This window comes from Vollenhovia emeryi, unplaced genomic scaffold, assembly GCF_000949405.1.
Source record: "Vollenhovia emeryi isolate VEMERY1.0 unplaced genomic scaffold, V.emery_V1.0 DF939225.1, whole genome shotgun sequence".
In the NCBI taxonomy this organism is placed as follows: domain Eukaryota; kingdom Metazoa; phylum Arthropoda; class Insecta; order Hymenoptera; family Formicidae; genus Vollenhovia; species Vollenhovia emeryi.
The window spans coordinates 68056-96024 of record NW_011967141.1 but is presented as its reverse complement, the minus strand read 5'-3'; the positions used below and the strand labels follow the sequence as shown (position 1 = coordinate 96024).

The window sequence follows — 27969 nt, the reverse complement described above, 5'->3', positions numbered from 1 at the left end:
TCACCACAGAGTTGCTCCGCCGTTGCCCAATGCCTCCCTTGGCCGCGCTGCTTCCTCTCGGACACCGCCGTTTCGCACTGGCACAACGCGACACTCGCGAAAGAGGAGCGAGGTAACGCACGACACGGCACTCCCGGCGTTAATCGACGCGGACGTCACTGCAACGAGAACGAGAGACAATCGCGCGAAGTGACGTTCCCGTTCCGGCGGGAAGGACTCGCGGAGATGCGCGAGGCTAACTTGAAGGAAGGACTCGCGAGTCGCGTTCGACAGGGCGATTTCGCGCGAACGTTTCTCTCGCCGCGCATCACGCGTGGACAGCGACGATACGCCGGCGCCGTGGCGATGCCGACCGAGCGTGACATTTCGGCCGGGATTGCCCAGACTTACGCGTCCCGGTGGATTATCAACGCGCGAGGGGCGAGTCTGCGTCGCGCGACTGTTAAACTGCACAATGGTGAACTCACTGCGATTGTGTGTACGGCGAGACGCGACGAGCGTCGCACGAGACCGTTTCACTACCGTGTCCACGGCGCTCCTCGAATGGATCAACATGGCGGCGCTGACGGTACTACGCGAGTCACGTCAACGACGCGAAGTAGCAAAGTCTCTCTCTTCCGAGGAACGAAAACGACGTCCCGCGGCACTTGCAGAATCGATCGGCTCGATCGCGTGGTTGTAGAATAATCGCGCACATCGCCCCGTGGCGTACGCACCGGCGCCGCGGCGGCTCGAACGATAATGCGAAGCGCGAACGTCCTCTGACCGTGCGACGGCGGCGGCGCGGCGGCGCAGCGGCGCGGCGGCTCGACGTAAACAATCACCGAGCGGCGCGCGGGTTTGAAAAACATAAAAACAGTTTTTACGAATAACGAAAGATACGCCGTACCATCTCATAGCTTAAATCAATTTTCATTTAAGTATGATGTGAATTTATTGTTCCTAACAGGAGACTGTGTTTTAAGACACGCTTTTAACTTATCGTCAGAAATCTCGAATAAATTTATATAATCAAGTTATCACAGTTAATATTTTTTATACATACGCAAATTATATTAATATATATTTTGTAAAAATTATTCGCGAAAATAACTTCATTGTTCAATACAACTAAAAAAAAAGTGACAACTTTCTAAGTTTATTACTTGTTTGTCATTAAAACATAGTCGAATAAGAGAGTGAGACGGCATGTGAAGGAAGAGGCTCGAGGATTGGTCGAGCGAGCGAGTCTTTTTTGCGACTTGCACACGTGTTGTTCTCATCTCGCTTGCTCCTATTACTGTCTTGCTCGCTCTTATTTCTATCTCGTTCGCTCTTATGTCTTCTCGCTCGCTCGCATAACGAAAAATCAATCGTTCTCCTCTCATCGACAATTCGTGCACATAGCGCGGAACAGAACCAAAATTGTGCACATCTGCGTTACCCGCTTGCCCAAACGTGGACATTGGCTACGTAGTTCAACGTCGACGTTTCAATGTCCACAGAGGACGTATCGCATTCGCCAATCACGAAAAACGGGGCGGTGGCGGCTCTCAGGCTTCTCTCTGGTGAAATTTAACACATACAATAATTTTTAGCCTGTTTTTAATTTTGGAAATTTAATTTAAAAATTTCAATTTTGAATCATTGTTTCAAATGTATACAGCAGAATCTCGCAATACACGACTTTTCTTCCGTGGGAGATTCTGTGCATTTTACATAAATTTTCTCTTCGTGAAAATATGTGCGGATATCATTTATCGGTATTTTCAATATCACATATCTTTGTAATTAAGCTTGAAATTTCCAATTAAAAATTTAGCCATAAAAATAAAATATGTTTTATTAAAGTGTACCTAAAATTAATTTAAGAATACAGTTCACGTTACCGTTTACTTGTTCATAAAAAGTTCACTTTTCACGAAATTACAACTGAGGAAAATTGCAGATGCGTGTACACGTACACTTATTTAATTGATAAACAGTGATAAATAATGAAAAATGATATACTAAACGGATCTACTAACGTTGGTTGTAATTTTGGTTCTAACAGATGGGCAAAGATGATTTAACTAAATTACAATTAGCGTTAATCAATGTGAGTAGTTTAATGTCTCAACTTTGCCATCTATTCATACGAAAAGTTACCTGTTTGTGTACGAACATTCGAAACTACGTTAGATCCGCTAAACGCATAAATGCATAAAGGCATTGTTATTAACTAACTTTGTAAACATGTACCAAATCTGGTGCATTGTACGTGGGCATGACAGGGTAATAATCTCAAACATCAGTAACCGTTTTAATATCTACCTGCTGATATGAGACCGAGATGACACTCATTTATGAATGCGACGTTTTACAAATGTTATCAAAACGTCGATCATACGAGTACAAATATATCGATACCGTTTAATCCACGGTTGAGTCATTAGTAGTGGATAGTCGCTTTCTGCAGCTCAGCCTATACGTATATATTCGTATGGTCGTTATCTGCTGCGAGCGCGTACATATGTTGAGCGGGAATGTCAGTGAGAGGAGTACGACGAGTAAAGCGAGTACTTATCACGCATCGTTGAGCTCCGACTTATCCGACTGTGACGTCGAGCTAGAGGAACGTTATCTCGCTTATCGGCCGCGCTTCTACGCTTCCATGAACGCACATCCGCCGCGTTCGCGCGACCTTTAAAAAAATGCTGGCTAGGTGAGAGGAATATTTCGACCGTAAGTGAATAATAAGAGCTTATTGCGTTAAGGACGTCGCTACGACTGAAAGCTCCGTCGACCGGTCGAACACTTGCGCGGGCATTCGATTAGTCTTTAGTTAGTTGCTGTAACATTGTTACTTTGAGAGAAGAGTCGTCTCTATTCCAATGCGTATAGCGGTAGAAAGTGGCAAAGGTAATGAAAAGCTTCGAGGATACCGCTGTCATTTTAAAGCCATTTCATTATGTACAGTCGAGACTGTGATTAAGCCTGCAGATATTACACAATAAAATGTCCGTTACGTGCATCCGCGTTACAATTAAACGTAATTTTCTGGAATTGGATAGTAACTAAGGGGATAACAGTAAGAACGGAACTGTAGAACGAACGTGAGAACGAGAAGCAAAATATACAAATTGATAAACGGCAAAATGGACCGTTCAATCTATGTTAATGCTATTGTTTAATGTAATGTCACGATCACACGCGTATCGATCCGATGCTGATCATAGCGTATGATCGTAACGTAGAAATAATGAATGAGTGAAAGCTAATCTTAAGATTGACCGATGCGATCGTAACGAGCATCTGTGATATATGTATTGGAAGACAAGATGATGAGGGAAGCACAAATCGAAGTGAGAATGAATAGAGACTGTTTTCAGCCGTATTATACGAACGATGCCTAATCAGTCGGACAACACTTTCCTCGATGATTAATGAACGTTATGCGATCATCTCTGCGATTCTTTCGGAAGATATACTTCAATTTTTCATAACTTTCCGTTGTTTAACGACGAATAGACATGGCGCAAGCATCGATTTTGAATCAGAAACTTTCAATCATTCCGTACGCGCATTTCTAATCTCATTTTTCTATCCACTTTGCGCTGACAAACGAATGAAAATACAATTACGATACAAGGCTCTAATCAGGAAAACTCTGGATATGTAAAAACCGCGAGTTTCCGACAGTGACGAATTTGATAAAATCTCAAAGGCAAATCCGCTGTGAAGAAGCAGCGAATTCGAAAGATGATTTCAGCGAATCGATTCGATCGGGACTCGACGCGCGGCGATTGTTGGCTGCGAAAAGGATTGCGATGAGAAATGACCCGACTACTACTCCCGGAAGAGAGAAGAAACGCGAAGCGGACGAAGACCTACGATGGAGCGGAATGGAGAGGGGTTGCCAACGCGGTTTACTTCGAACGCGACCGGCGTCACGTTGAAGACGCGGGGCACTCGTGCAGCCGCGCTCCTCGCCAGTTGATACTGTTCCACGGCATTTTACAATCAGTCAGCCGAGCGGCCGGTGGTCGCCAAGTGTCGCGGTGAATTCGCCGATTCCAACTGCTTCTGTGTACCTGATACGCGAGTGAATTTATTTATTACATCTATTGACAATTTTCGTGCTCTCATCGTTACTGAATAGCTGTATCTCTTTTTTTTACTACAGACTGTATCACCGGAACACGTGAGTAATATCAATCATAGTTCAAATAATGTTGCGTATTTTTCTTACGTTTCAAACGTTGGTCGTAAAATTGTATAATGCGATATTAACTCAGCTAGTAAATACGCGAATAATTCTTATTAATAATGTGTAGTATATTATACAAATTACTCAACATCGGTGACTATTCAAAATGTCTGTGATATATTTAGATACAAATTATTTTATATTAACTGGAGGTGGGGACTAACGGACTTCTCGTATAAAACCGACGATGGTAATGAAAAGTACGTGCTAAACATTAAAACGACATTAGTTATTGTCATTTATAATCTCAACGGCTATTTCATATAACAGTTCATAGATAGAAGCGCGCGTGTACGTACACATATTATGTAAACGAAGTCGATAACTTCTGAGTTATAAGCGATTGAAAACGAAGGGATTTTCGCGAGTTATAAAATTAAGAAGTTTCGATAAATGATGCGTTCCCTCAGTATCTTCAGTCTATGAAAAATCAATTCTAATAAACTAATAATAAAATAATAAACTCCATGTAACAATGGACTTGGCAATGCATAAATAACAAACTAAAATAAACTCTACAGTTTATCAGAAAGTCTCTCATTGAAATCAATGCCACAATCAACTAATGAGAATATTCTCAAATGTCGCCCGCAGTAATTAACTACATCAGTGACTTTTATTGACCATATCTGACAATTTTAATTAATATTTTTCGCAATAAATTTTCTGTATTATTAAAATTGCCAGATACGGTCAATAAAAGTCACTGATGTTGTTAACCACAAGTCGTGTGAGATATTCTATATTTATACATGTATAATATTGCAAGTGCATGTATATTCGTTTAAATTACACGCTTAATAGTGTTGCGCATAAAGGTAAAAATAGCGCAAAGATTGAAACTAAATATCTTAATTCTCAGCGATACATAAATAATCTAGCACGCGTATCGTACAATAACTCATTATCAAATTAAACAATCAGATTATTCAATTAATTATCACGCAGCAGTGTGCACATCATCTATTTTCAATAATACCAATTATAACGCGATTCACATACCACGCACAATTACTGTTGAATTATACACGAGAACATTATATTCTATATACTACTACTCTACTTTGTGTTACAAGTTTTAATGTAGCGATTATAAATGATAACTTATTCAATCAAACGATATCAAAATAATTTTCTACTGACAGAAAATATTAGTGTAAAAGAACCTTATGCATTGTCCATTGTTACATAGATATCAAGAAGTTCGTAATCTAAACCGTAAGTATATTTTAATAAAAAAAAGGAATTGTCAACCGCGAGAAACGTGCACACTGAGAAAAAAGCCTTCAACAATTTATTTGTGGCATATAATGTTTATTTCACTGAAACCGTATTGTACTGAAAAAAAATCACGTATTTCATTGAAATAAACATTATATGCCACAAATAAATTTTCACAGACTTTTTTCGCAGTATGGCTTGACGTTATATCAGATATCTAATGAAGGGAGAATTATTGATTCAGACTCTTATCAGGGATTCTTATCGAGATATTGTGCCATCATCAGTAATGACTAGCACTGAATCATAAAAAAAAATCAATTTCAGCGCTGATAAGACAACGAAAGTTCAAAGAAACATTTTATAAAAACACTCGGTCATTTATTTCTCGCAAACCGAATTTCTTTGTTACGACAGTCGATTGCAAATTTGGAGAAATCTTCTGTCCTCTTCAACGAGACGCGTGCTGAACTCTGTATCTTGAATTCGACGCGTAAGGAAAGTCACGGGCACTTTTTTGGAACGTAAGATCGCTCACGGCGAAGGGCATCGGCGACGCTCGAAAACTTTCTCGGCCGTACACAGTAACATCAACATATCCACGTGTAGTATGAGGATGGTAATAACCGATGAAAACCAGTTATATGAACAGTGGTCACGCGAGTTCCGTAAATCACGAGATAGGTTCTTCCGTCACACCCAAGAGCAACATATGTTCGTCTGGCCATCAGTCTACGCTACCGTCGTTCGCATCTATTACGTGATTCTCTCCCAAGGTCGTCTTCCAACCTATCTAGAATTCTTGTGCCTGCGGTGGTTCCCTTATTATCATTACACACACATAAAGCGCCCCGTTCTAATCGTGTTCAAGTTTAATGACACGTTCCTCGATCAATATACCTTTAATTGCACGACGCGATCGAAATTTTCCTACTTTCACAAGTGTCGCGTATCCGTACGCATAATCAAGATTATAGGATACATACAGGTAGATAATTAAATGAACCGAGCGAGGCGCACTTTACCAAACACATCCGCACGTAGCGCCGGTAACACGGCTAATCAAATATCTGTTACAGGCGAGTTATGTGAGCAACTTTCGAGGAAGCAATATCCTCGGCGCAGTGCGTCTGAATCCATAATTATCACCCTGTACGCAGAATTTATATATAATTACGGCTTTTCCAATCAGATAGAAAAGGATGATTTTATATTCAGAAAAATTAGTATGTCTCGTGAGTTTCCTTGTAATTATGGTGATCTTGGTCGTGATAAAAACGGAATTAATAAAAAATACAAGTACGATCAACCTACATAATATCGATTAAGTTTAAGAACACTTTTGGAAGAACATTGTCAAACTTTACATTATATCTTAATGGGATTTTTTTATTTATGATCTCAGTGTTCATTCCAAGTCTAAATGATGTAGCGATACAGACGATGTTTCTAACGCGAAACGCATCGTAGGAAGGAGATTTATAAAATATGTTTGTTACAATTGCAAGGAAATGATTGCGCCACAGGAAGGAACGAAAAGAAACGCAATTCGTTTTAGCGGTGGGAAATGATGTCGTCATATTGATCATGCGAGAAGTAACTAATCTCACGCTCACAACAGTGCTCTTGACTCATATATATCTGCTGATCTTTGTTTCCTTTCTTTTATAAACCATTTTACGCATTCCTCATCTTAATGTTGTTTACGTACTTGTTCGAACTGCATGCGAACCGCCTAAGATTTTTCGTTACTTTCTCTACGTGCGTTATGAAAGGAGGAGCACAAACGCATCGTAAAAATAATAGTATTCAGTACGGTACAATGTAACAGCGGATACTGTTACATGACTTTTTTCTCGCGCACCGTTGCACTCGGGAAGTGCATTTCCATTTCCTCGACAAGATTGATTTCGCTACCGAGATCTCGCTAATTTTTGCAAAATAATTTCATAATTGTGAATTTAATGTTACGCAAAGCGTCATAAGAGAATGGAAAACTTCAAGCTGATAAATAATTTTCTGTATGAAAGTAGTTATTTTTTTCAGATTAATTATGAAAAATCTACTAATGACGTAACGCTACTCTTATAATATTCTGTGTAAATGAAGAGTTGCGTTTACATCGTCGATTCGCTGAAACTCAGTTGAGACGTGAACCTTTTCTATTTCGATATTGCAACTCGAGAAACTGGGAATTTTTTATTTGTGGAAAGTATTAACACACATTTTAATAACCGATAAGAGAAAGATGTAAAGCACGGAGAAAAGAAACTGAAGTCAATAATCTATGACATGGCCGTTCGGCTCTGAATATTCTTGATGATTGCTACCTGTGAGCTGTGCCTCCTCCGCGAATATCGTTTAACTTTCTTCTAAAACTAATTACTCCCTCACTCTTCGTGTCCTCCTCGCAGTTTTCCCCGACATGGAAATATCCTTCTTTGTCCGCTCTGACCCGACTTGTAGCCATTTCAAGTCTACTGTATGTCAAGTGAGAGTCACTTGTTAGCATCACCCCATGATTCAAATGATTCCGTTTTCGAAGCGACGATGCTAATGGAGATTTATAATAGCGAAAGAAGTTGCGTCTTATATGCGAATGTATCGCAATGCTTTCCTAATAAAACTTATTTTTACGAAACAAACATACAAACTTCCAGTAAGTCGTAAACTCTGAAAATTGATTCTCTCTTTTTCCCCATGTTTATTTCACGCCTTACTAAATATGAGACATATACAAATCATTCGCAATTACGTCGTTATAAAAATGTTTTACGTTACATCTCTCTCTCTCTCTCTCTCGTATGGCAAAACGGAGTAATTAACGCGCGTTTTGCTTCCTCTCTCATATACTCTAAGTGTGAAGGTGGCTGACAAATAACATCATAGGATGACAATGCTTATAAGTTCTATGCTTTCTTTCATTCTCCGTATAATGGCATCGCTCAGCGAAGCACTTAAATGTCGATTATACCTTCGTGTACTCGTATCTTGATGTTACGCGTATCTTTTCCCTCAACAACGTTTCTATAGGTAGGCAGCGCAGCTTTGTGTCGCAAATACTGCTACTTCATTTACATACAAAGAGGCCGGATTACACGTACCGTGTTTTGGCTTATAGAAAAGGCAGCAATTACTTCCACGGTTCGCCATATACTGTGTTACACAACTCTTTCATGGCGCAAAGCATTCCAAGTCGCACGAACTTCTCTGCTCACAATTCAATTTTCTTACCAAAAGTTTCAACGACGGCGAACCCGTAGTTAATAGAGCGGCGCTTCGTGGTTCGTTTGAAAATTTCGATCGTTAAAAGAAACTGCGCTCATCTATCTTGCCATTCACCTCCTTTAAAGAATTTTCCCAGCAATGGCTCGTTGAATATGTACTATAAAATATTCTAGGCTAATTTCTACAGAAGCAAACAGAAATTTCGATTCTTTGGTCGAATGCCTCGAATAAAATACGATGTCATAAAATTAACCCAATATATTTTGTTATTGAAGTCTTAAGAATAGTGGAGAAACATCTCGACATATAATATCATCAAGAATTAAACAAAATTCAAATCAAATGTAACAACAGTAAAATACTAAAAGCAACTCGAGCGGGATTGTCTTTAGAAGCTGTAACAATTTACGATCGAACGATCAAATCTTTCACAACGATAATCTTTCACAAATCGAAAGATGAAAGCATTTTTATTCGAGAACCTTTTATACCCGCTTATCTTTTATATATACACGTGTAATACAACTGATACTTACAGTTTGATATTTATTAAATATTAAATTTTGTGTATAGCGTGAACAAATCCCGTGGACTAAAACGTGATTCTGTCTTCTCTAAGGTAAACCGATTCGAAACGCGCGAATGCCGACACATATTTGGCGAGTGCCTCACACGATTTGCATAATTTCGTTTCTTTCCATTCCGAGTGATTAACATACGATAACGAGCATGATTTCGGCGACATTGCGCAGTCCCGTATGCGACGTTACGCAGGAGCGTCAGTTGACGCAGCATAGTCATTGATGGCACGCACTGTACCGTTACATCGTCACGCTGAAAAGATTAAACCAGCGGAACCGCGGCTGGCAACGTATATACAATCGGGAAAAGCTCCCATCTTTTTGCGTACCGAACAGTTTGACATACGACCGCGCTAAAAGCAAACCGGAGAAATTACGGCGTGAGTAAAAATTCGCCTCTCTCTCTCCCTCTCTCGTTCTCTTCCTTTTTCTCCTGTGTTTTTCCACCTCGTCTTTATCCGACGGCACGCTATCAGCCGAACGATTTATCGGCAAGGTATTAATGCGAATCACGAAAGCGGAACTGCGAATGCTTAACCTTTGAAGTATATTTTGCCTTTAGGCTTCTTATCGAATCTATTCATTTATTCACGCGAATTCATTCACGTACGTTATCATAGCATCCGCGAAATTTAGATAACATCAAATTCTTACCAAAGTTGTGTTCGACGACCGAATCGTAATTCTTCACCGAAGACATCATAATGGAACAACTGCTATCGGTGAACAACCGCTTTGCCGGCGCAACAATCTGAAACACACAATAGATAATTCGTAGAGTAAAACGTCGGAACGGAGATTAATGGCTACATAAAAGTCGCAAGGTGAAAATGGGAAGTCGTCTGCGCGACACTCTTTGCTTTCGAGTAATTATTTCATCATAGACAAACGCAAGCAGGCATTGTTTTCGCAGAATCGCCTAGAAATACAATAATTACTCCTATTGGCCGCTAAGACGCGGTAATAAAGGACTTTATTACCGCGTTTCCATTCGCGTAGATCCCATTCCGTGGTAAATTATTGCAAAGTGAAAAGACCTGCTTATGCCACATTTTTCTAAAAGTTTCATAATTATGTTTTCAAAAAAGTTTGAAAACTCTCTCTCGCTGTCTCGCCAAAACATGCCTACACAGTTGGAAAATTTGTGTTTTTCTTGTTAAAGAAAATACCGGTTACAATTTTTGTGTTAAATGTTTAACACATTCATGTGTTAATTTAACATATTGCCCTTGTGTTAATTGACCTCAAATGTAAAATTATTAAAATACTCGAAAAAACTGTGAAAACAACACAATGTGTACTTATTTTTTAATCTTACACAATACATATGTTCAATATATTTAGTAACAAGATTTATTTGTTCAAATTTACAGAATAAAATGTTGATTTTATTCTATATGACATAAATGAGAGTAATTTCGAACCGTCATTTGACTTATTACATCTGTAAAATGTAAAAATTACACCTTTTACATTCATTTTATCATTAAAAATATGTTAATTTTACACAAAATTTATTTCAAATTACTTTGAGATTTGCATTTATTTTGCGTTAAAATATCAACAGTATATTAGTGTGGTCATTTAACATATCCATATTGTGTTAAATTAAAACAAAAATTTGCGTAGGCCGTTTTTGGGGCATGTAATATCTGTTAAATTTAACACAAATTTTTCAACTGTGTACTATAACAAAACATGTACAATGGGGAAATCGCTTCTACTATATGCACCAATCGATAAAGTTTTCATCTGACCAGCATATAAAGTCGTTACATTCGTAATTTAAACACCACGTCACCTTCATCGCATCTTTCAGCCACAAGTATTGTCCAAAGCAGCAAGACATTACTTTGCAGCTGAACCCTTAAGCCAATTTCACGTCGGGTTTCCTCGCTCTAATACTCTCGGCGAGCACGTGATCGAGGGTATACCATTGGTTATTGCTGAGCAATTGATACCTTTACCAAAGGTATCGAACCGTGAGATTGAAACGCGATCGCACATTTTCGCGGTGAAATGTCTCGCGGGTGATTTTCAGCGATGAACACCTTTCAACAATCAACGCTGAATAACAATTCTTTCGTAGAAATTGCAGTAAAATGTCCGCAGCAGAGGGTATCGATCTGTGAAATGAATAGACGAAGAGACATCACGAAGAACGAAAATGTCTCCGACAGTCATGAATTGTGAAAATGTCTAGCACGGCTAAATAAATCAATTTTATCACTCGATTTTTGTGCCGTTCCTTCAGTCTTCGAAAAAAATTAGTTATAAACTGGTCCGATTTCTAACAAAACTTATACAAGTAAAGGAATTACTTACGGAATGTTTAGACAAACTATTAACGCGAGATCTTTAAAATGTAAACTAATGCAATATACATCACATTAATACAATAAACACTCTACGTTATTTAACTTTCATAAACAGAACTAAATGTTTTTTTAAATTTAAGACACTTTAGTTTACGAAATAACAATTATTGGTGCTAATTGTAAGAGTTTCACTACTTTCGCTTCAAATATCACCGATATTACCTATATATTATTTTATGATTTCAGCCGATAGGCTGTGGTTTTCAAAACTTTCGATATTAAAGAAGAAAATGTTGTTTGCTAACAAGAACGCTATTACTATTACGTTTCGAAGAAATTCACTAATACAATTTAACAAATTGAAACTTGCTTATCATCTCGATCAATAATGCAGAAAATAGCCCTATCACGTAGAAATGATTGTTTGATACAACATTGTATCTTAATTTGATAAACGCGTGTTTGCGGCTGCACGCATTATTTTTAATAAGAGATCTAGGGGGGGTTTTCACGTTAACTTTTGCGTGTAAAAACCGTTGTTACGGTATAGGTATTTACCAGCAATCTCATGGAGTTCTCCAGCGCAATCGTTATAATTATGCGCGCAGACTCGCACATGCAAACAATTAATAAATGTGCTCTTGACATGATTCCCATCATTTTACTCACGCAACGAGTAATTATATACCTACGTACTTAGCGTGCATAATTTTGCATGACAAAACCTTTAATAAAAGGACCGTGTAAGTTACAATTATTAAGAATTATTGTTCAAATATACCTACTTGAAACGTGTAATTTTGTTATACCCCAATTTTTCGTAATTCAAAATAATTTCCAATTACTGTTCGATTAGTTGAAACTATTGACAGTCATTAGCAATTGCGCAAATTACCATTACTGATTAGAATTTCAATAGAACAATGGTTTAATGTCCGATGCTTTATGTTTAATTGCGGCACACTCTTGTCAGTCATGCTACGAATTCAATCTGCATGCCCAGTGAAATTAAATGCATCGAAAATTAGTAAGACGAGCCGCGAAGCACTCCGAGAGAAATCCTTTCGCCGATATGCACGAACGAACATCGAGTAAAATCGGTTCCTGCAGTAATCGAGAGAGTGCCTGAATAGTTTAGATTTATCGCATTATCCAGAGATATGCCAGGCTCATAAATTATCAAAGAATTCCTCTCGCTGGAGAAAATGAAAATGGAAAAGGGGTCACAGTTTGTGATAGTTGTAATTATTATATTTACTGTTTATATCTCGCACATTCAATGTGTTGCGGTAAAACGTTACTTGAAGCCACTGCTAAGCTTATTGTTTTCTACATGGCTTCGCTCAATTGGATAGGACTTTCGATGTGAAGTCGACACTGCTCGAAACGTCCTCGTTATAAAAATAGCGGGACCCATTGATACCAAAGCGAATTATTGAGATAAAATACATACAATAAAAATACGACGATTGAAACCTCGTAGTATTCATTTCACGATGCCAAATGAAATAATGTCCGTTACGCGTTATATCGAGAACACTTTCTTGATAAAGTAGTTTTGACGAGGTAAAAGATATTACGATAAATCTCGCTAAAAAATTTTTATGCGCGGGATTAAATGTGGAAGGGAAAAAATGTACACATCAGAATGGAGTTTAATGTTTTTAATGTCGTAGCTTTCTCTGTGCATTCGCACGAATTGATCTTTGTATTGTGTACTGCACGAATGCACTGTTTAATGATTCTCACGACCGGTCTCTCGATGTACAGTCACGAAAGAAACTTGGAATTAAACGGGGCGCATCTTTCTTGGCAGACCTATATCTGGGACGAAGCAAAAGTGCGCCGATCTAACCGATACAAGCCTAATACTCGAACTAATACTATTAAGGAGTTAAGAGATATCCAGTTGGAAGACGAACGCTCCCAGTAGTGTGTCGTAGCCGATAGAGTTAACAACGTTTACTGATACCTCTCTGGTTCAATAAAGCACCAAAATTTTGTTAATTTTTAATTTTTGAGGAAAGCATATGAAGAATAAATCGACCAATGGAATCACTTCAATAAAAAGCTGTACTAGTATCACGACGAGTGACCGCGATAAAACTTTCTCTAACGCGCTTTAACATCTTTTGCAAAAAGTGTCCCATGCTCTTTAAAAAGAAGCAATAAGTAGAAATGTCATTGCGTAAGTGATCCTTGAAGTAACGAGAATTATTATCAAGTTACGCACAACAAGATTATTATTAAGATGTCGCTGCCTGATTTAATTGGAATCTAATCAACATTTCTACGTCACGATTTTTCACATTCGAAGGCGAGGAGGGCGAAAGTGATGTACATAAATGATAAATTATTAAATAACATCTCGTTGAACCTGTTACATTATGTTTGGTGGACTTTGCGCTGGCGTAATCGTGTTGTTTGATAAGATTCTAACACCGTTTGATTTGATTGTGTCTAGAAATGACCGGAGGCGGGACTAACATGGCGTACCACGGGCTCAGTCAACACGTCAATTTCGATGTGATACCGGATCCAGGCGAGCGTTTTCGATTGGAAGAACTGATCGGCGAGGGTACATATGGCGAAGTGTACGCTGCCTATGATAAAGAAACCGGCAACAAGGTAGCGATCAAAATACTTGAGAATGTCGCTGATAACATCGAGGAGATTGAAGAAGAGTATTTGGTGCTGCGAGATTTAAGCCAACACCCGAACATACCTCTCTTTTACGGTTTATTTCTAAAGCGAGCAAAGCCTGGCCAGGAAGAGGATCAATTGTGGTTCGTGATGGAGGTACCGTCATTGAATTTCAAATTCACGAAGGCGAAAAGAAACGGTGCACTGTCGATGAAACAAAGTTGCAAAAGTAAATTTGTTACGATTACTCGTGGGAATTAATTGTAACGAGTTAAACGATGCTTCGTTAAAAACTGTTATTCATTCTACCGAATTCTATAAATATCTTCCGTTAAAGAGAAAGCGAGCGCGATCAGTTAAGAAAATATCGTACTTTGCGACAATCCCAAATTTTTATACAATCTTGTTACTTTTCTGCAATTCCCACGTGTATTAATTTGTCGGTCTTCTAAGGAATGAACGGAATCGGGGTATGTAAAAAGTTAATTGCTCCGGTTCCAGTTGTGCACTGGAGGCTCCGTGACCGATCTCGTGCAGGGCCTAAAAAAGCGCGGCAGTCGCCTAACGGATGACCAAATAGCTTATATCTTGAAGGAGACCGTCGAGGCTCTGATCTTTCTGCACAGTAATCACTGTATGCATCGCGACGTGAAAGGTCATAATATCCTCCTGACGGAAGAAGCGCGCGTCAAATTGGTCGATTTCGGCGTATCCTCGCATCTGGCTGCGACTCTCGCCAGGAAGAACACATCTGTCGGTACGCCATATTGGATGGCACCAGAGGTGAGAAATTTCGTTGCGTAAAGAAGCAAAACATTTTACGATAGATAAATCGCGCGATCTATTTGCCTTGGACCAAGCGAGAAAAGTAAATCCTGCGCACAATTTGCTCGTATACAATTACCAAATGTTCGGCCGTTTTGCAATTTTGTAATGCAACTCGTTATACATCCTTCGATCGTGTCGCAAAACAGGTGATAGCCTGCGAGCAACAATTGGACTCCTCGTACGATTCGCGCTGCGATGTCTGGTCGATCGGCATTACCGCTATCGAGTTAGCCGAGGGCGATCCTCCCCTGTCGGAGTTGCACCCCATGCGGGCACTTTTTCAAATTCCAAGAAACCCCCCACCCTCTTTGAAGAATTCAGACATGTATTCGTCGGAGCTGACGGACTTCATAGCCGAATGCTTGGTGAAGGATCTGGAGCACCGGCCGTTCGCCGGCGAATTGCGAGAGCATCCATTATTGACGAAGGTGGAGCCGATCCTAGAGAAAATCCGGGATCGACTGAGAGAGGAGATTTGCCGGCAGAGAGCAGAAGGTCGCGTTCACCGGCAGCCGGAAGTGACTACGAAACATGGCAAATTGAAGACGGACCGCAAGACGAGACCGGAGAAAATGTACATGGATGATCTGGCGGCTCTCGATATGCTGTCGGAAGAGGCTATTGTCGATCAATTGCAGCACCGATATGAGCAAGCGCAGATATACACATATATCGGGGACATATTGGTCGCCGTTAATCCTTTCACTAATCTCGGTTTATACACCGGCATCGTAAGTACCATATTTTATATCGGATAAATTCGCGTCTTACTCCGACGCATGATTTATTGCATTAATAAACAATCAACGCAATAAATAGTTAATGAATCTCTATAATTATTTATTCCTTAGGAACAAAAGCGGTACAAGGGACAAGCGAGGTCGGATAATCCGCCGCATATATTCGCGGTCGCCGATGCCGCGTATCAAGCTCTACTACATCAACGTCAAAACCAAGCGATAGTCATCAGCGGCGAATCAGGTGCCGGAAAGACGGAAAGCGCAAATTTACTGTTGAAACAGCTCGTCTACCTCAGCAAGGCGCCGAATCGCAACCTCGAGGAGAGAATACTGCAAATAAATCCCATAATGGAGGCCTTCGGTAACGCGACTACTGGCATCAACGCGAACTCGTCCAGATTTGGGAAGTACCTGGATCTGACGATGACAAAAGGCGGAAAAGTAACCGGTGCGCGGATCTCGGTATATCTGCTGGAACAATCGCGAGTGATTGCTCAGGCCGAGTACGTTTTCAGAAATTATACAGCTCGCGTATGTAATAATGTATCAGCCAACGAACTCTAAAGACTAAAATAAATGCTGCTACTTTTCAGGGGTGAGCGAAACTTCCACATTTTCTATTACATGTACGACGGTCTGGAGGCGAACGACTGTCTCTCGGAATATTACCTCGACCCCACGCTTCGGAAATATCATCGATATCTCACGCATTATAGTCACACGTCGCAGACACACATTGACAAGTTCCAGCAGCTCAAAATGGGTTTCAAGGTACTCGGATTTCAGGACAGCGAGGTAGACACGGTGTATCGGGTTTTAGCCGCTATCCTCCATCTGGGTGACATTGAATTCGCCGAAGTGGCAACACAGGACAACACTGACAATAAAAGTAGAGTCATCGACACTGTTCCATTACACAGAGGTAAAATTTCTCCTCTCTATAGTTGCTATAGTAATTCGGTAATTAGAACGCTCTTATATAGAATCAATTGTCATCGTAATTAGTAAACTAACGAAACTCCCATTTACGCGTGAATGAATCTCCATAAAAAAATATCGCAGTCAATCACGAGCCGTTATAATAAAAATACTTGGTTTCCAGTTTCCAAACTGCTCGGCGTTGAACAGAACGATCTTCTAGAGGCCCTGACATCAAACTCGGTGATGACCAGAGGCGAGACAATTACGCGAAACAATACGGTAGCCGAAGCTCGTGCGGCCCGTGATGCAATGGCCAAGGGTCTCTATGGTCGGCTCTTCGATTGGATGGTCAACCAGATCAATTGTTTGCTATGCTTCAGCCGCTCGCCGAATTACGAGCCGCTGGCAATCGGGCTGCTCGACATTTTCGGCTTCGAGAACTTTCCCAGAAACTCGTTCGAGCAACTCTGCATCAACATAGCTAACGAGCAGATACAGTACTACTTCAACCAGCACATCTTCACGTGGGAGCAACAGGAATACATGGCCGAGGGAATACCCGTGGATCTCGTCGAATTTTCCGACAACAGGCCGGTTCTCGATATGTTACTAAGCAAGCCCATGGGACTCCTGGCGCTTCTCGATGAAGAAAGTCGATTTCCCAGAGCAACCAATCGTTCTCTGATCGGTAAGCATTTTAGATGCGTTATTCTATAACGGTATTTTGCACTGCGCGCGTTGCTTTCTTTCATATACAATTATTTCAACACAGAAACATTGCAAAATTCATTTTTGTTTCAATTAAATGAAACTTTAACAAGCTTTTTCACTTGGTAACGATCAATCATTAAACAATTCTTCACTTAAACTCATCGCGATTTCAAGTAGCGGACAAACATTCGTACCATTTATCATTAATTGCAATACCTCGCAATTTCTCCGGCAGAAAAATTCCACAACAATATCAAATCAAAATTCTACGTACGCCCCAAATCGGATGCGGTCTGTTTCGCGATACATCATTTTGCTGGTCGTGTGGTCTATCAAGCTGAAGGATTTCTCGAGAAGAACAGAAACTTCCTGCCACCCGAAGTCATTCAACTGGTACGACAGTCGCAATACGATATGGTTCGCTTCCTGTTCCAATGCCCGATCACGAAAACCGGTAACTTATACTCGGCGCTGCAAGAAAATGACTCGAGAAAATCGCAGTCAAACCAGAGCACAAAGGTACGTGTGTATGCGTGCGTATTAAAGTCACATTTTGTGTATCGCTTTTATTTTTATTATGGGGTTTACGCACAAACTCGTAGGAACGTTACTCTAGCCGAGGTTTAGCATCACAATCGAGAGCTCAGCAGACGGTAGCGACATATTTCCGGTATTCTCTGATGGATCTATTACAAAAGATGGTGTCCGGTTCGCCTCAATTCGTTCGATGTATAAAACCAAACGACTCGAGAAGTCCACGTTTCTACGACAAGGTCAAAGTTGTCAAGCAGTTGAGGTATACCGGTGTCCTCGAAACGATACGTATAAGACAAAATGGATTTTCACATAGGATACCGTTCAACGAATTTCTCAAGAGGTATTTTCAGACTGGCCACAATAATTACAAAATGTGAAATACCTTCGTTTCACTTTCACCCAATTGTATACGAATCTATAAACTGTACAGATATTGTTTCCTTGCCTTCGGCTACGACGAACGGGTGATTGCCAATCGGGATAATTGCCGGCTTCTTTTATTACGATTGAAAATGGACGGATGGGCGCTAGGCAAGACAAAAGTTTTCCTCAAGTACTACCACGTCGAATTTCTCTCGAAACTGTACGAGGAACAATTGAGAAAAATAATTGTCGTCCAAGCATGTGTGCGGCGGTGGCTTGCAAAAATGAGATTTAAGAAGAAAAAGTGGCAAGTCGCGGTATCAGTGGTCACATTGCAGCGTCATATTCGAGGATGGCTATCCCGAAAACACACGGAAGAAATGTTGATGCAAAAACGCGCGAGAGAGGAGAACGAAACTCTCAGTTTCATGCTGAGTGAGTTTGATTTTCAACTTTGGGCAATTAATTTTCTAAATGACTCCACTTATATTAATATTTTCGCAGATGAGGTGAAACGTAGAGCGCAAGAAAATACGGATATAAATAATCGCGAGAAACAACAACAAATACGTAAAAATTTAGAAAAGAACAACGCCGCGACTGTCATACAAAGTCGTATGTATAAAAATTGTAATTTCCTACCTACAACAGCTAAGAATATCGCACGTAATTCAACTTTTATTATAGACTTCCGAGGTTATACCATTCGTAAACGGTTTGGATACGATCTGGAGGAGCGCTTTAAGAGGATTTTGAACAATTATGATAACATATACGACGGCCATAAGGCACTGTTGCGCGAAGGACTAAAGCACGAGGACGCAGCTCTTATCGTTCAAAGATGGTACAAAAAGGAAGAGAAACTAGTCAGAAAGAAACCAGCCGCGAAGGATCCTGTACACCCTAAGCTACGACAAGCGGATTTAATCCAATTTTCACAAAATGTAATTAAGAATTATTTCGTTCTGAAATTAATACTGCAAAACATTTTCACATTTTACTCAAGTTCAAATCTTTTTATTTACAACTAAAGTTAAATCAGGACACTTTTTTTTGAGATATGCCTTCAAATACTTAGATTTTTACTTGAGCACGTGAATTCATATACTGTATTTTCCAACCTGTCCTGCGCGCCGTTACTTTCGGACGTATAACCCAGGTTTTCGTTAGGTGGAATCGTCATCGTCGGTGAATTCACTTAAAATTATTTTAAAATGCTATACGTAGAATGTAGCATTCAATACAATAATCTTTTTATTTAATATCACTAAGAAACCGTACTAACGGTGGTCGACTAATTTGATTAAGTTATTAGTTGTTATGTGCGGCCTGTCTATTCGTAGGTGCATATGAAGAACCAGGAGGTACATAAAAATCTTCGTCGCAATAAACCCGGTGTCAGATTGAGCGATATCGAGGAACCGCCGCTCGATTACGTTCGTCCCGAAGGATTTAATATGGTGCAGTCAATATTGCAGTATCGAAGCGGAATGCAACCGCATGAAGAAGACAGTGTCAAGTATTATCGAAATCTGAAGGAGGAAATGAGCAGGTAGATATATATATATAGAGAGAGATACATAAAAATCAAGGCGCGTTATGCTTTAACATATAATGCTTTGACTTATAAAAGTGTCGCGAACGAGTCAGAAATTTAAATACTCAATTTTCGAATGCTTTTGGCACTCGCATCGCAAGTGGTTCGGAATTCGAAGACGACGAAGTTGGCTGGGACTCGCCGTTGATACGGCTAGAGAATGACCTTCACTCATCGTCGAGGTACACTGTAGATTTGGTCAGCTGTATCTACACTGATTTATTCTGACGTTAGCTATGCCTACGTATTTCCGAGCCGCTAGTTACGTATTATAGAAAGGAGGAGGGGGTCGCAAAATGCATGCCTGAATTTCGAATTATAGAGAGATTCACTAAAACTTGAGCAACTCAGTGGACTTAATTTTCTTCAAATCAAATAAACATTCGAACTTGTACAAACTTCTTTCTAGTCGTCAATTCTATTGTTTTTACGTGTGCTCATATTTAAAGATCGCCTTGTAGTCAACTGCAGTGGTTCGTTGAAGCGCTACGTATAGATCCCATCTATATCGATATAAAACAAGATTATCCTCATACAGGAGTCGGAGGAGTCATATTCTAGAGGTGAGTGCCGAGAGGAGAGACCGTACAGCTCAGAGCGACTTCGTAGTGGCACCGGAGCAGCATCTGTCAAACATTTGGCACAAAGCCCTGAGACATTCGTCCGATTTACGCGAAAACGAGAACTCCAAGAAGAATGTCAGGTAAAGCGACACCCAACGACACACAATACTATTTTTCCTACTGGATTGCTTACGAGAGCCAATCAGGGTTCAGCCTTAAGTCACCTGATCTAAAACTCTGCGCCCTGATTGGCCCCTCGTAAGCAATCCAGTAGGAAAAATAGTACCGTGTGCCGTTGGCTTTAGAATTTCGCGATGCGTATACGAGATACGATATTTTACGGTTATTCTTATGAAGAGGGACTTAAGTCAACGGCACACGATACTATTTTTCTCCAGTGGATTGGTTACGAGAGCCAATCAGGATTTAGCCTTAAGTCATCCAATATAAAACTTTGCATCTTTATTGGATCTCGCAAGCGATTCAGTGGAAAAAGTAGTATCGTGCGTTGCTGGCTTTACTTGTAGACGCTCCGTTAAAAGTGATGGAAGTTAGCTATAATTGAATAATTTTTCTAACCATTCAATTATCTAAAGTAAATATGTTTGCTAAACTTCTTTGCTCGCAATAACAATGTAATAATGCATCAAGTTATAATTCTAATATTGCTAATTAGAAAACTTACGTCATACTTTAATATCCAATAACTAATCTCGCATTTATCCCCTTATGCATATTGCCAGAGGCATTATGGTCAATTTTCAGGTAAAGATATTTATTCTGCGGCTACTTAAATATTATATAAATATATATCTCTCTTACTATTAGTGGTTTGTAATTTGCAAGTAATTTAGTCTCAATTTATGAAACGAAAGCTATAATCTATCTTAGATATATTCCTCTTTTTAAGCTTTCTCTCAAGGAGTGACTTTAAAACGGAATTTTTTACAGTACAAGGGTTAATGACCTGCGTAGCAAGAACCTGCAATCACACGCGAGCGGACAACGTGCAACCGGTTCTCCGCATATCGACGATTCATCTAGCCTACGACTCACGATCGACGAACGATATAACGCCGTAAACGAACGGCAGAATGGCTTTAATGGACAGAGTCTCGTTAACGGTCACCATAATTCCGTCAACGAGCATCATACATCGATCAACAATCATCAGACTCCATGTAAAATAAATAACGGTGTTGCAAGGAGCGAAATAAAAATTTTAAATACCGAGCCATCTCAACTAAATAACGGCTTGGTAAATAACGATTCGGAAAAGACGTCAGATCGATCGAATCACAAGCAAAACGGCTACCCGAAAAACCATCAGAATAACGTCGATCATAAGAACGGTATCAACAGATTAGCGAATGGAAAGGCAACGAATCAGGGACAACACCAGAACGATACTTTTAATATCTCGACTAATCTCAGGCATCTTCTACGGCCGACGGTGATTGAGAAGCGTCAGGAAAATGCCAAGGCCGAGTACGACACGGAAGACATTAACGGTCCTTACAACTTTAGGCAATTGCTAAGACCAACTGAATACCTTCCGACGGAATCTTTGAGGAAAAGGAAAGGAGGGATCGTTTCCAACGGAGTGCCATTGCCGAAGGACAAAGTTCCGGAAAAACACGTTAAGAGAAGAGCGCCGCTGGCACCGACTCAAAATAAATCCGGGAACGCGAAGAAGTGAGATGTTACTTTCTACTATACAATAGAAATATCCGTTTCCGAGAGATTGCATTTTTAATGCTTGATACAAAAGTCGCAGTTAACCATTGTATAATGTTGAAAACTCTTATTGCTAGTTAAACGCGTATATCCTTTCTGTATTGATATGTATATAAATACGCTAAAGTTCTTCATTGCCATTTAGACAAAAAATAATCTATCATAAAATTTAAATGCCACTGTAGGACAACCGTTAGGACGTGCAATACATTAGATGCATAAAATATAAAGGCGGATGATAATATTTGAGGATATGTTGCATTAAATTGGGCAACAAAAGTATATACAACATTCGATATACGTCTGTCGCAACATGCGCATTTATACAGGGTGTTATGTAATACCCGCCTCACCTCTTATTTACGGATAGAGCGGACTAGACTGACAAGTCGAAAAGTCCTCTACCATTTTGCAATTTTCGCAATAGTTAACAAATACCACGCAACGGAAATATTAATACTTTACAGTGCTGCAATGTAATGTTCGATCGAAGTCCCGTTCCTTCGAATGCAATTCCGTATTTATATTCTTTCTTCTCGCGAAAGGTACAATATCGTATGTTGCGCGATTTCGAAATCCGACAAGTTCTCTTTACAGTTACGACTAATCGCGATAGCATTGCAACGTTCGTATAGAAATTTAAGAAAAAACCTATAGAGATAATTAATTTCATTGTAATTAATTTTGAAAATATAATTGACAGGATTAAACTCTCTTGTAAATGCGAAATTTCACGGTAAACTTACCTAATTGCAAAATGTAATTGTATGAGAATATAATGTTCAACGAATCGCGTTATGTTCAAGTACATTTAACTTTGTAGCATAATTTATTACCCTCGTTATGAAAATATGTATGAGCTAGCACACGTCTAGAACTAGTCAAATCTAGCTTTACTTAAATCATAAGTGTTGATTATCTCTCCGATGTAAGTACGAATAAATGAGGTTCATTAAAGATTTGTATAATTAATTAATAATTCACTTACACAACACCGAAGTAAATAATCGCGGTTATTTAGTAAATTCCCAATTCATTTACCTAGAGAAAGAGAAAAGCACGCGCTCCATAAATAATCATCCTAGGAGGATTAAAGCTTACCTCGACGGATTTGTCTCGATCGATTCTTCGATTCGCGGTCTACCATATATTTACCTTTCTTTTCCAACATAATTAACATAAATTAGAAGATTCTTAAAGATCGCCAGAAGTAATTAAAAACATGAGCACTTTTTTGACCATGTCTGGCAAGTTTAATGTAGTTGAACTTTACAACGTCTCGACCACAGTCATGTTCAGAATCTCGAGAAATCAACGCCTTTGTATTTCGATATAACATACCGACGAACTGTGCATGATCATTACTTGAAAAGGGCCAAAAATTGTGGTCGAAACGTTGTAAAGTTCAACTACATTAAACTTGCCGGACATGGTGAAAAAAGTGCTCATGTTTATAATTAACATAAGTTCATATAAACTATTGCATAAATTAATTACTTCATTCGTCAATTTTCCCGCTGGAAAATCTACGAGTTAAGTGCGTTTGTTCTCGCGTATAGGTTTTCGCTTAAGACGTCAATTGTGCACCTTCTTTTCTTTCTCCACTCGGAAGGTCGAGGAATATGCTGCGATTTTCTCGTAACTCCAAACAAAACTTACTGGCGGCCGTCAAGGACGGTCGTCCGCGACGAGCGTTACGCGGGGAACCAAGAGATGGCCGGGAGTCGCGGCGTCGCGACGACCGGCGCACCGGCGCGGCGTCCGGCGCCGGCGGCGGCGGCGACAGTAGTTGCGTCGGCGTCGCCGTCGTCGTCGCGCGACGTCGCCCTCGTCATCGCCGGCTCGGGGGCACGGGGCTCGAAGACCATTGGTCGGGCCGCAAGTAGGAGGGTGTCCGGTGGCTGTCAGCGACGGCAGCGGGGGCGAGGGTTGCAGTCGTGCCGGGCACGCGGGCGGGGGTAGGAGGGGTGTAACGAACCCTCTCGCCTCGGCTCGAGTCTACGGAGCACGGAGTTGTGTTCGAATCATGGCGACACCCGACCCCGTAGACCCAGCCACCCTAGAGATTAAGACCCGTAGCATAGAACAGACACTACTCCCACTAGTGAAACAGGTAAGACGTGTTTCCGCGTGAAAATGCGGCAACCAGAGTTTTCGTTCGCACCGGCGGCGCGCCGTCTCTTTCCCATCTGTCTCTTTCTGCCTGCATCCCTCTCTTTCTCTCTGTCTCTCTCCCTCTTTTCCCCTCGCTTCCCCATCGTCCTTCTTTCTCTCTCTCTCTCTCTCGCTCGCTCGCCGCGGACTCCATCTGTCTCGCGCTCACTCTCGCTCTCCGTTTCTCTCGCGTACCCGACACCCCCGCGTTTTCGTTGCGCCTCTTATTCGCTCTTTAACAGACCGAGATAATTTCTCAATCCCCTGGAGTTGCCCCCCCGAAGTCATTCCATCGCGCTGCTCCGACCGAGCGTGCGGAGGTTGTACGCGATCCGATGCGCGCGTCGTGCCGCGTCGTACGGACCGTACGGCGGGATCGAGCGGAGCGAGCGCGAGACGTTTGAGTGCGCGTACGTGCATTATACGGCGCAACGCCGGCGCCGGGGTGGTCGGGGCGCGCGGCGCCGCGCGATCGGCGCGATGAAAAACGCGAGACGGCGGGGGTGGAGGAGGGAGATGGGTGCGCGTGCACCGCGATGCGAGGGAGATCGAGGGAGCAGCTCGAGCCGTCTCTCCGCGTTCCGCTGACGCCATTCCGAAACTAGAAATAGCGCGATTCCCACGCTCCCGCCCCGACTCGCGCTCGAGTTAACGCGAGTTCAATTTTCGCGGATCGCACTTGTCTCGGAAGAATTCATTCGCCCCGGCGAGGGACCCATCGGGCCCGCCAATAGGATTCGCCGCGGGGCCGTAAAGCAAGTTCGCGGGACGCGGGGATGCTATTTCGCGAAATTTGACAACTCCCGACGCTACGCGCGTGTGTGTCCAATTACTTGTCACGAGACGCACGCAGCATACGTAGCGACGGATATTTCAGTGGTCCACTATCTTCGTCGCGCTCTCCTCCTCTCTCTTTCACTCCCCCTTCCGCTCCGTCCGTCTCCCTCCCTCACTCTCCCTCCCTCACTCTCTCTCTCTCTCTCTCTTTCTCTTTCTCTCTCGCACTTGTTTCTGCACTTCTCTTTTTCTTCCGCGTTGCTCATTTTCAGCTCTTGTGGCGCACGCTCACCTTACCGCTTGTCGGCGTCGACACCGGCGTTTTCGTGGAATTACGTCGAATTTACGCTCCACCCTTGTTGCATAATCACCGGCACGTGCGCGATGCACGCACGCGAGCCGTACACAGATCCGCAGTTCACGGGTCAAAGGCCTTTAAATGACCGCTCGTGACCGAAAAGTAAATCGCCCCGCTCGGTTTCCGCGCCGCAATTCAGGAGGCTTGCGCGAAAAACGTATGCGCCGTGTAAAGTTAACGATTACAAGTATCCCGCTTCGTTTCCTCAAATTCAATTTTTTCATTCGAAATTCGATTCAATTTACGCGTACTTTACACACAACGTTGCGTACTCAAGTGTTCGACTCACGCAGGATGTAAATCGATACTCGCTTGTGCTAACTTCCAATGCAGATCGACATCGCGCTATTTTGTTCAAATAGTAATTTTCAATTAAAACAAATATAAATGCACAATGCACCGCATGCAGTAGATCGCACTTACATTTATAATTTATATAGATATACACTGATAAAAAAAATATCTTAATCCAAAAGCATGTTACTTTACTCGAGAAAAGTATTCATTAGGTGGCCCCTAATAGCTTATTAACTTAAATTCAAAAAATAATAAGCAAATTGAAACGTACATGTCTTTAAGTATTTATTGAATGTCAAACGGTAGATAATTTCAAGTTAAACAAATTTTACTTTGATTCTATAAAATGTTTACTAAGACACGAGTTTTGCAGCGAAGAAAGTTGGATTTCTATTTGACAAAAACAATGATTTCATTTAATAAATAGTATTCTCTATCTCGTGAAATCTTTGGTTGAATGTAGAAAATGTACTTAGTTTAAAATAATTTTTTTGTCAGTGTACATATATATATATATATAAATTACAATACTTGTATGTGTATGTATAATACACATGGATGACCGACTCAAATGTCCAAATTATTCGATTAAACAGCGTCTGTTTCACTTCGCGCACGCTCGGGAACTGTTTCATTGTCGCGTATATGTGTATTCGATAAAATTCGTTACACAGTAAATTATTGCTGAAACGACAATATATGCGAATTATCATTAATAACAAATACATGCGAGTGACACGCTTAACTGAAATCGACCGCGTCGCCAAATGTCAAGCAGAAAATTTCGCGACGATTTCGCGATGTATTTCAGAAAGGGACGAAGAGCAGCTTCGATAAACTTGACCCCTCGAGAAAGGACCTTATAATTCTATTTGAAAGGAAAGCACCAAGTACTTTTCTATGTCATACTCCGATAACGAATCTACCCGTCTAACAATGTGAAAAGTTGCCCTTTCGGGGGAGCTTGAAAAACCGCAGCCCATTCAGCGGTTAATCTCGTCGAATGAAACAGCGACCAATCTAATTTACGCTTTCGTTAAAGCCAGCCGTGCCTAAAAAAAGAGATTACGCGGACCGATTCCTGCCGTCGCTTCCATTGAGCGCGCGTCTCGCCCGCGCATGAAGTAACCCGATTAGAGCTCGATCCATCTGAAAAGAATTTGTTATTCTCCGGGGGAAACGGAAGAAAATTAACTCTCTTTTGTTTCTCCTTTCGTTAATTAAACAACCGTTAAAGATATCGCTGTTAGTTGCGGGAAAGGAGATTAAGTAGGAACACGGCGGATAATAAAAGGGGTGGTAAAGAGTCGATACTTTCGCGAGCACGTATCGACCGAATCTGTCTGACGCGATAATTATCATCGATAAAACGAGAATGCGCGGCAGCAAGACTGAAGTAAAAAGAAGAACGGAAAGGAAATAGACGGAGGTTATTTCGAGAATGAAAGAGGGGTGCCGATCACCGCTCGTGGCCGACCTTCGTGTCATGTTTATCGATATTTCTGGCGGCGTGGCAGAGTGTGCACACACGTACACGGGCGCGCACGTGTGCGCGCGTACGTCGACGTGTTGGTTAAACCCCTCGGGTTAGAAGGGCGTGCAGTACGAGTGGCTTGGCTGGTGCATGGCACAGAGGGCGATCGTTACGAGCTGCAGCCACTTGTTAGAGCTCCGTCTAGCTGCCCCCGCGCAGCTATCTTTCTTCTCGCTTCTCTTCTTGTCATCTTTCTTCTACCTCTTCCGCCCCTCGCCGCTATTTCGCCCTCAGCCTTCGTAGGGCCTTAAGTCGCTTCCTTCGCGACCTCCGCCACGATTTCGCCCCGCGCCAGATTTTCTATTGACCGCCGCTACTTGGCCCTCGCGAACATCCGCGTATCCCGCGCACTTCGACCGTGGTCTTCTGCATGCAACGTTGGAAATGCTTCCTCGAATACACGAAGAAGTAGACCGTGCTTTTCAAACGAAATTGTCCCTCTTCTGGGAAACGTTTAAGAATATTAAGGAAATTCAGGAGTTCAGAAACTGTTGATTAAATCTCTCGACGTTAACCCCCCACCCCCTCCTCCGCCCTTGTCAAGATAAAATTTCTTAGAATTCCAATTCCACCCTTTAAATTCATGTAAACCAGTAATATATATATATCGTGTGAAATTTTAGAAAACTCCAT

The 27969-nt window shown here is 41.2% G+C and overlaps 2 protein-coding genes across 8 annotated transcripts in view; both read left to right on the top strand.

The window, feature by feature from the left end:
* Positions 1–3923: 3923 nt before the first annotated feature.
* On the top strand, positions 3924–22607 carry LOC105560640 (myosin-IIIa-like). 5 transcript variants are annotated; one of them, XM_012009922.1, is made up of 17 exons: positions 13671–13764; positions 14041–14375; positions 14721–15002; positions 15194–15778; positions 15899–16290; positions 16381–16709; positions 16890–17396; positions 17655–17938; positions 18022–18296; positions 18387–18754; positions 18824–18934; positions 19007–19263; positions 19663–19871; positions 20018–20098; positions 20455–20619; positions 21223–21244; positions 21431–21516. In XM_012009922.1, exons 1-17 carry the CDS (start codon positions 13755–13757, stop codon positions 21440–21442), a joined length of 4224 nt encoding a protein of 1407 aa, XP_011865312.1. In that variant the 5' UTR covers positions 13671–13754; the 3' UTR covers positions 21443–21516. The 5 variants fall into 5 exon arrangements, with proteins under 5 accessions (XP_011865310.1, XP_011865312.1, XP_011865313.1 ...); XM_012009920.1 differs by lacking the exons at positions 13671–13764; positions 21223–21244 and adding an exon at positions 3924–4162 and having other exon boundaries at positions 21431–22607; XM_012009919.1 differs by lacking the exon at positions 21223–21244 and having other exon boundaries at positions 13673–13764; positions 21431–22607.
* A 1530-nt stretch (positions 22608–24137) lies between these two features.
* The window catches only part of LOC105560639 (alpha-catulin), a 44751-nt gene continuing 40919 nt past the window's right edge, over positions 24138–27969 (top strand). For 2 of the 3 annotated variants that reach the window (XR_001008848.1, XR_001008847.1), the window contains exon 1: positions 24250–24329. Coding sequence is in view for 1 of the 3 variants with exons in the window: in XM_012009917.1 (XP_011865307.1) it covers positions 24243–24329 (87 nt within the window). In the remaining 2 variants the exon portion in view is untranslated. Of the gene's footprint in view, positions 24330–27969 lie in introns of all 3 variants that reach the window. The other variant, XM_012009917.1, reaches the window with a different exon arrangement.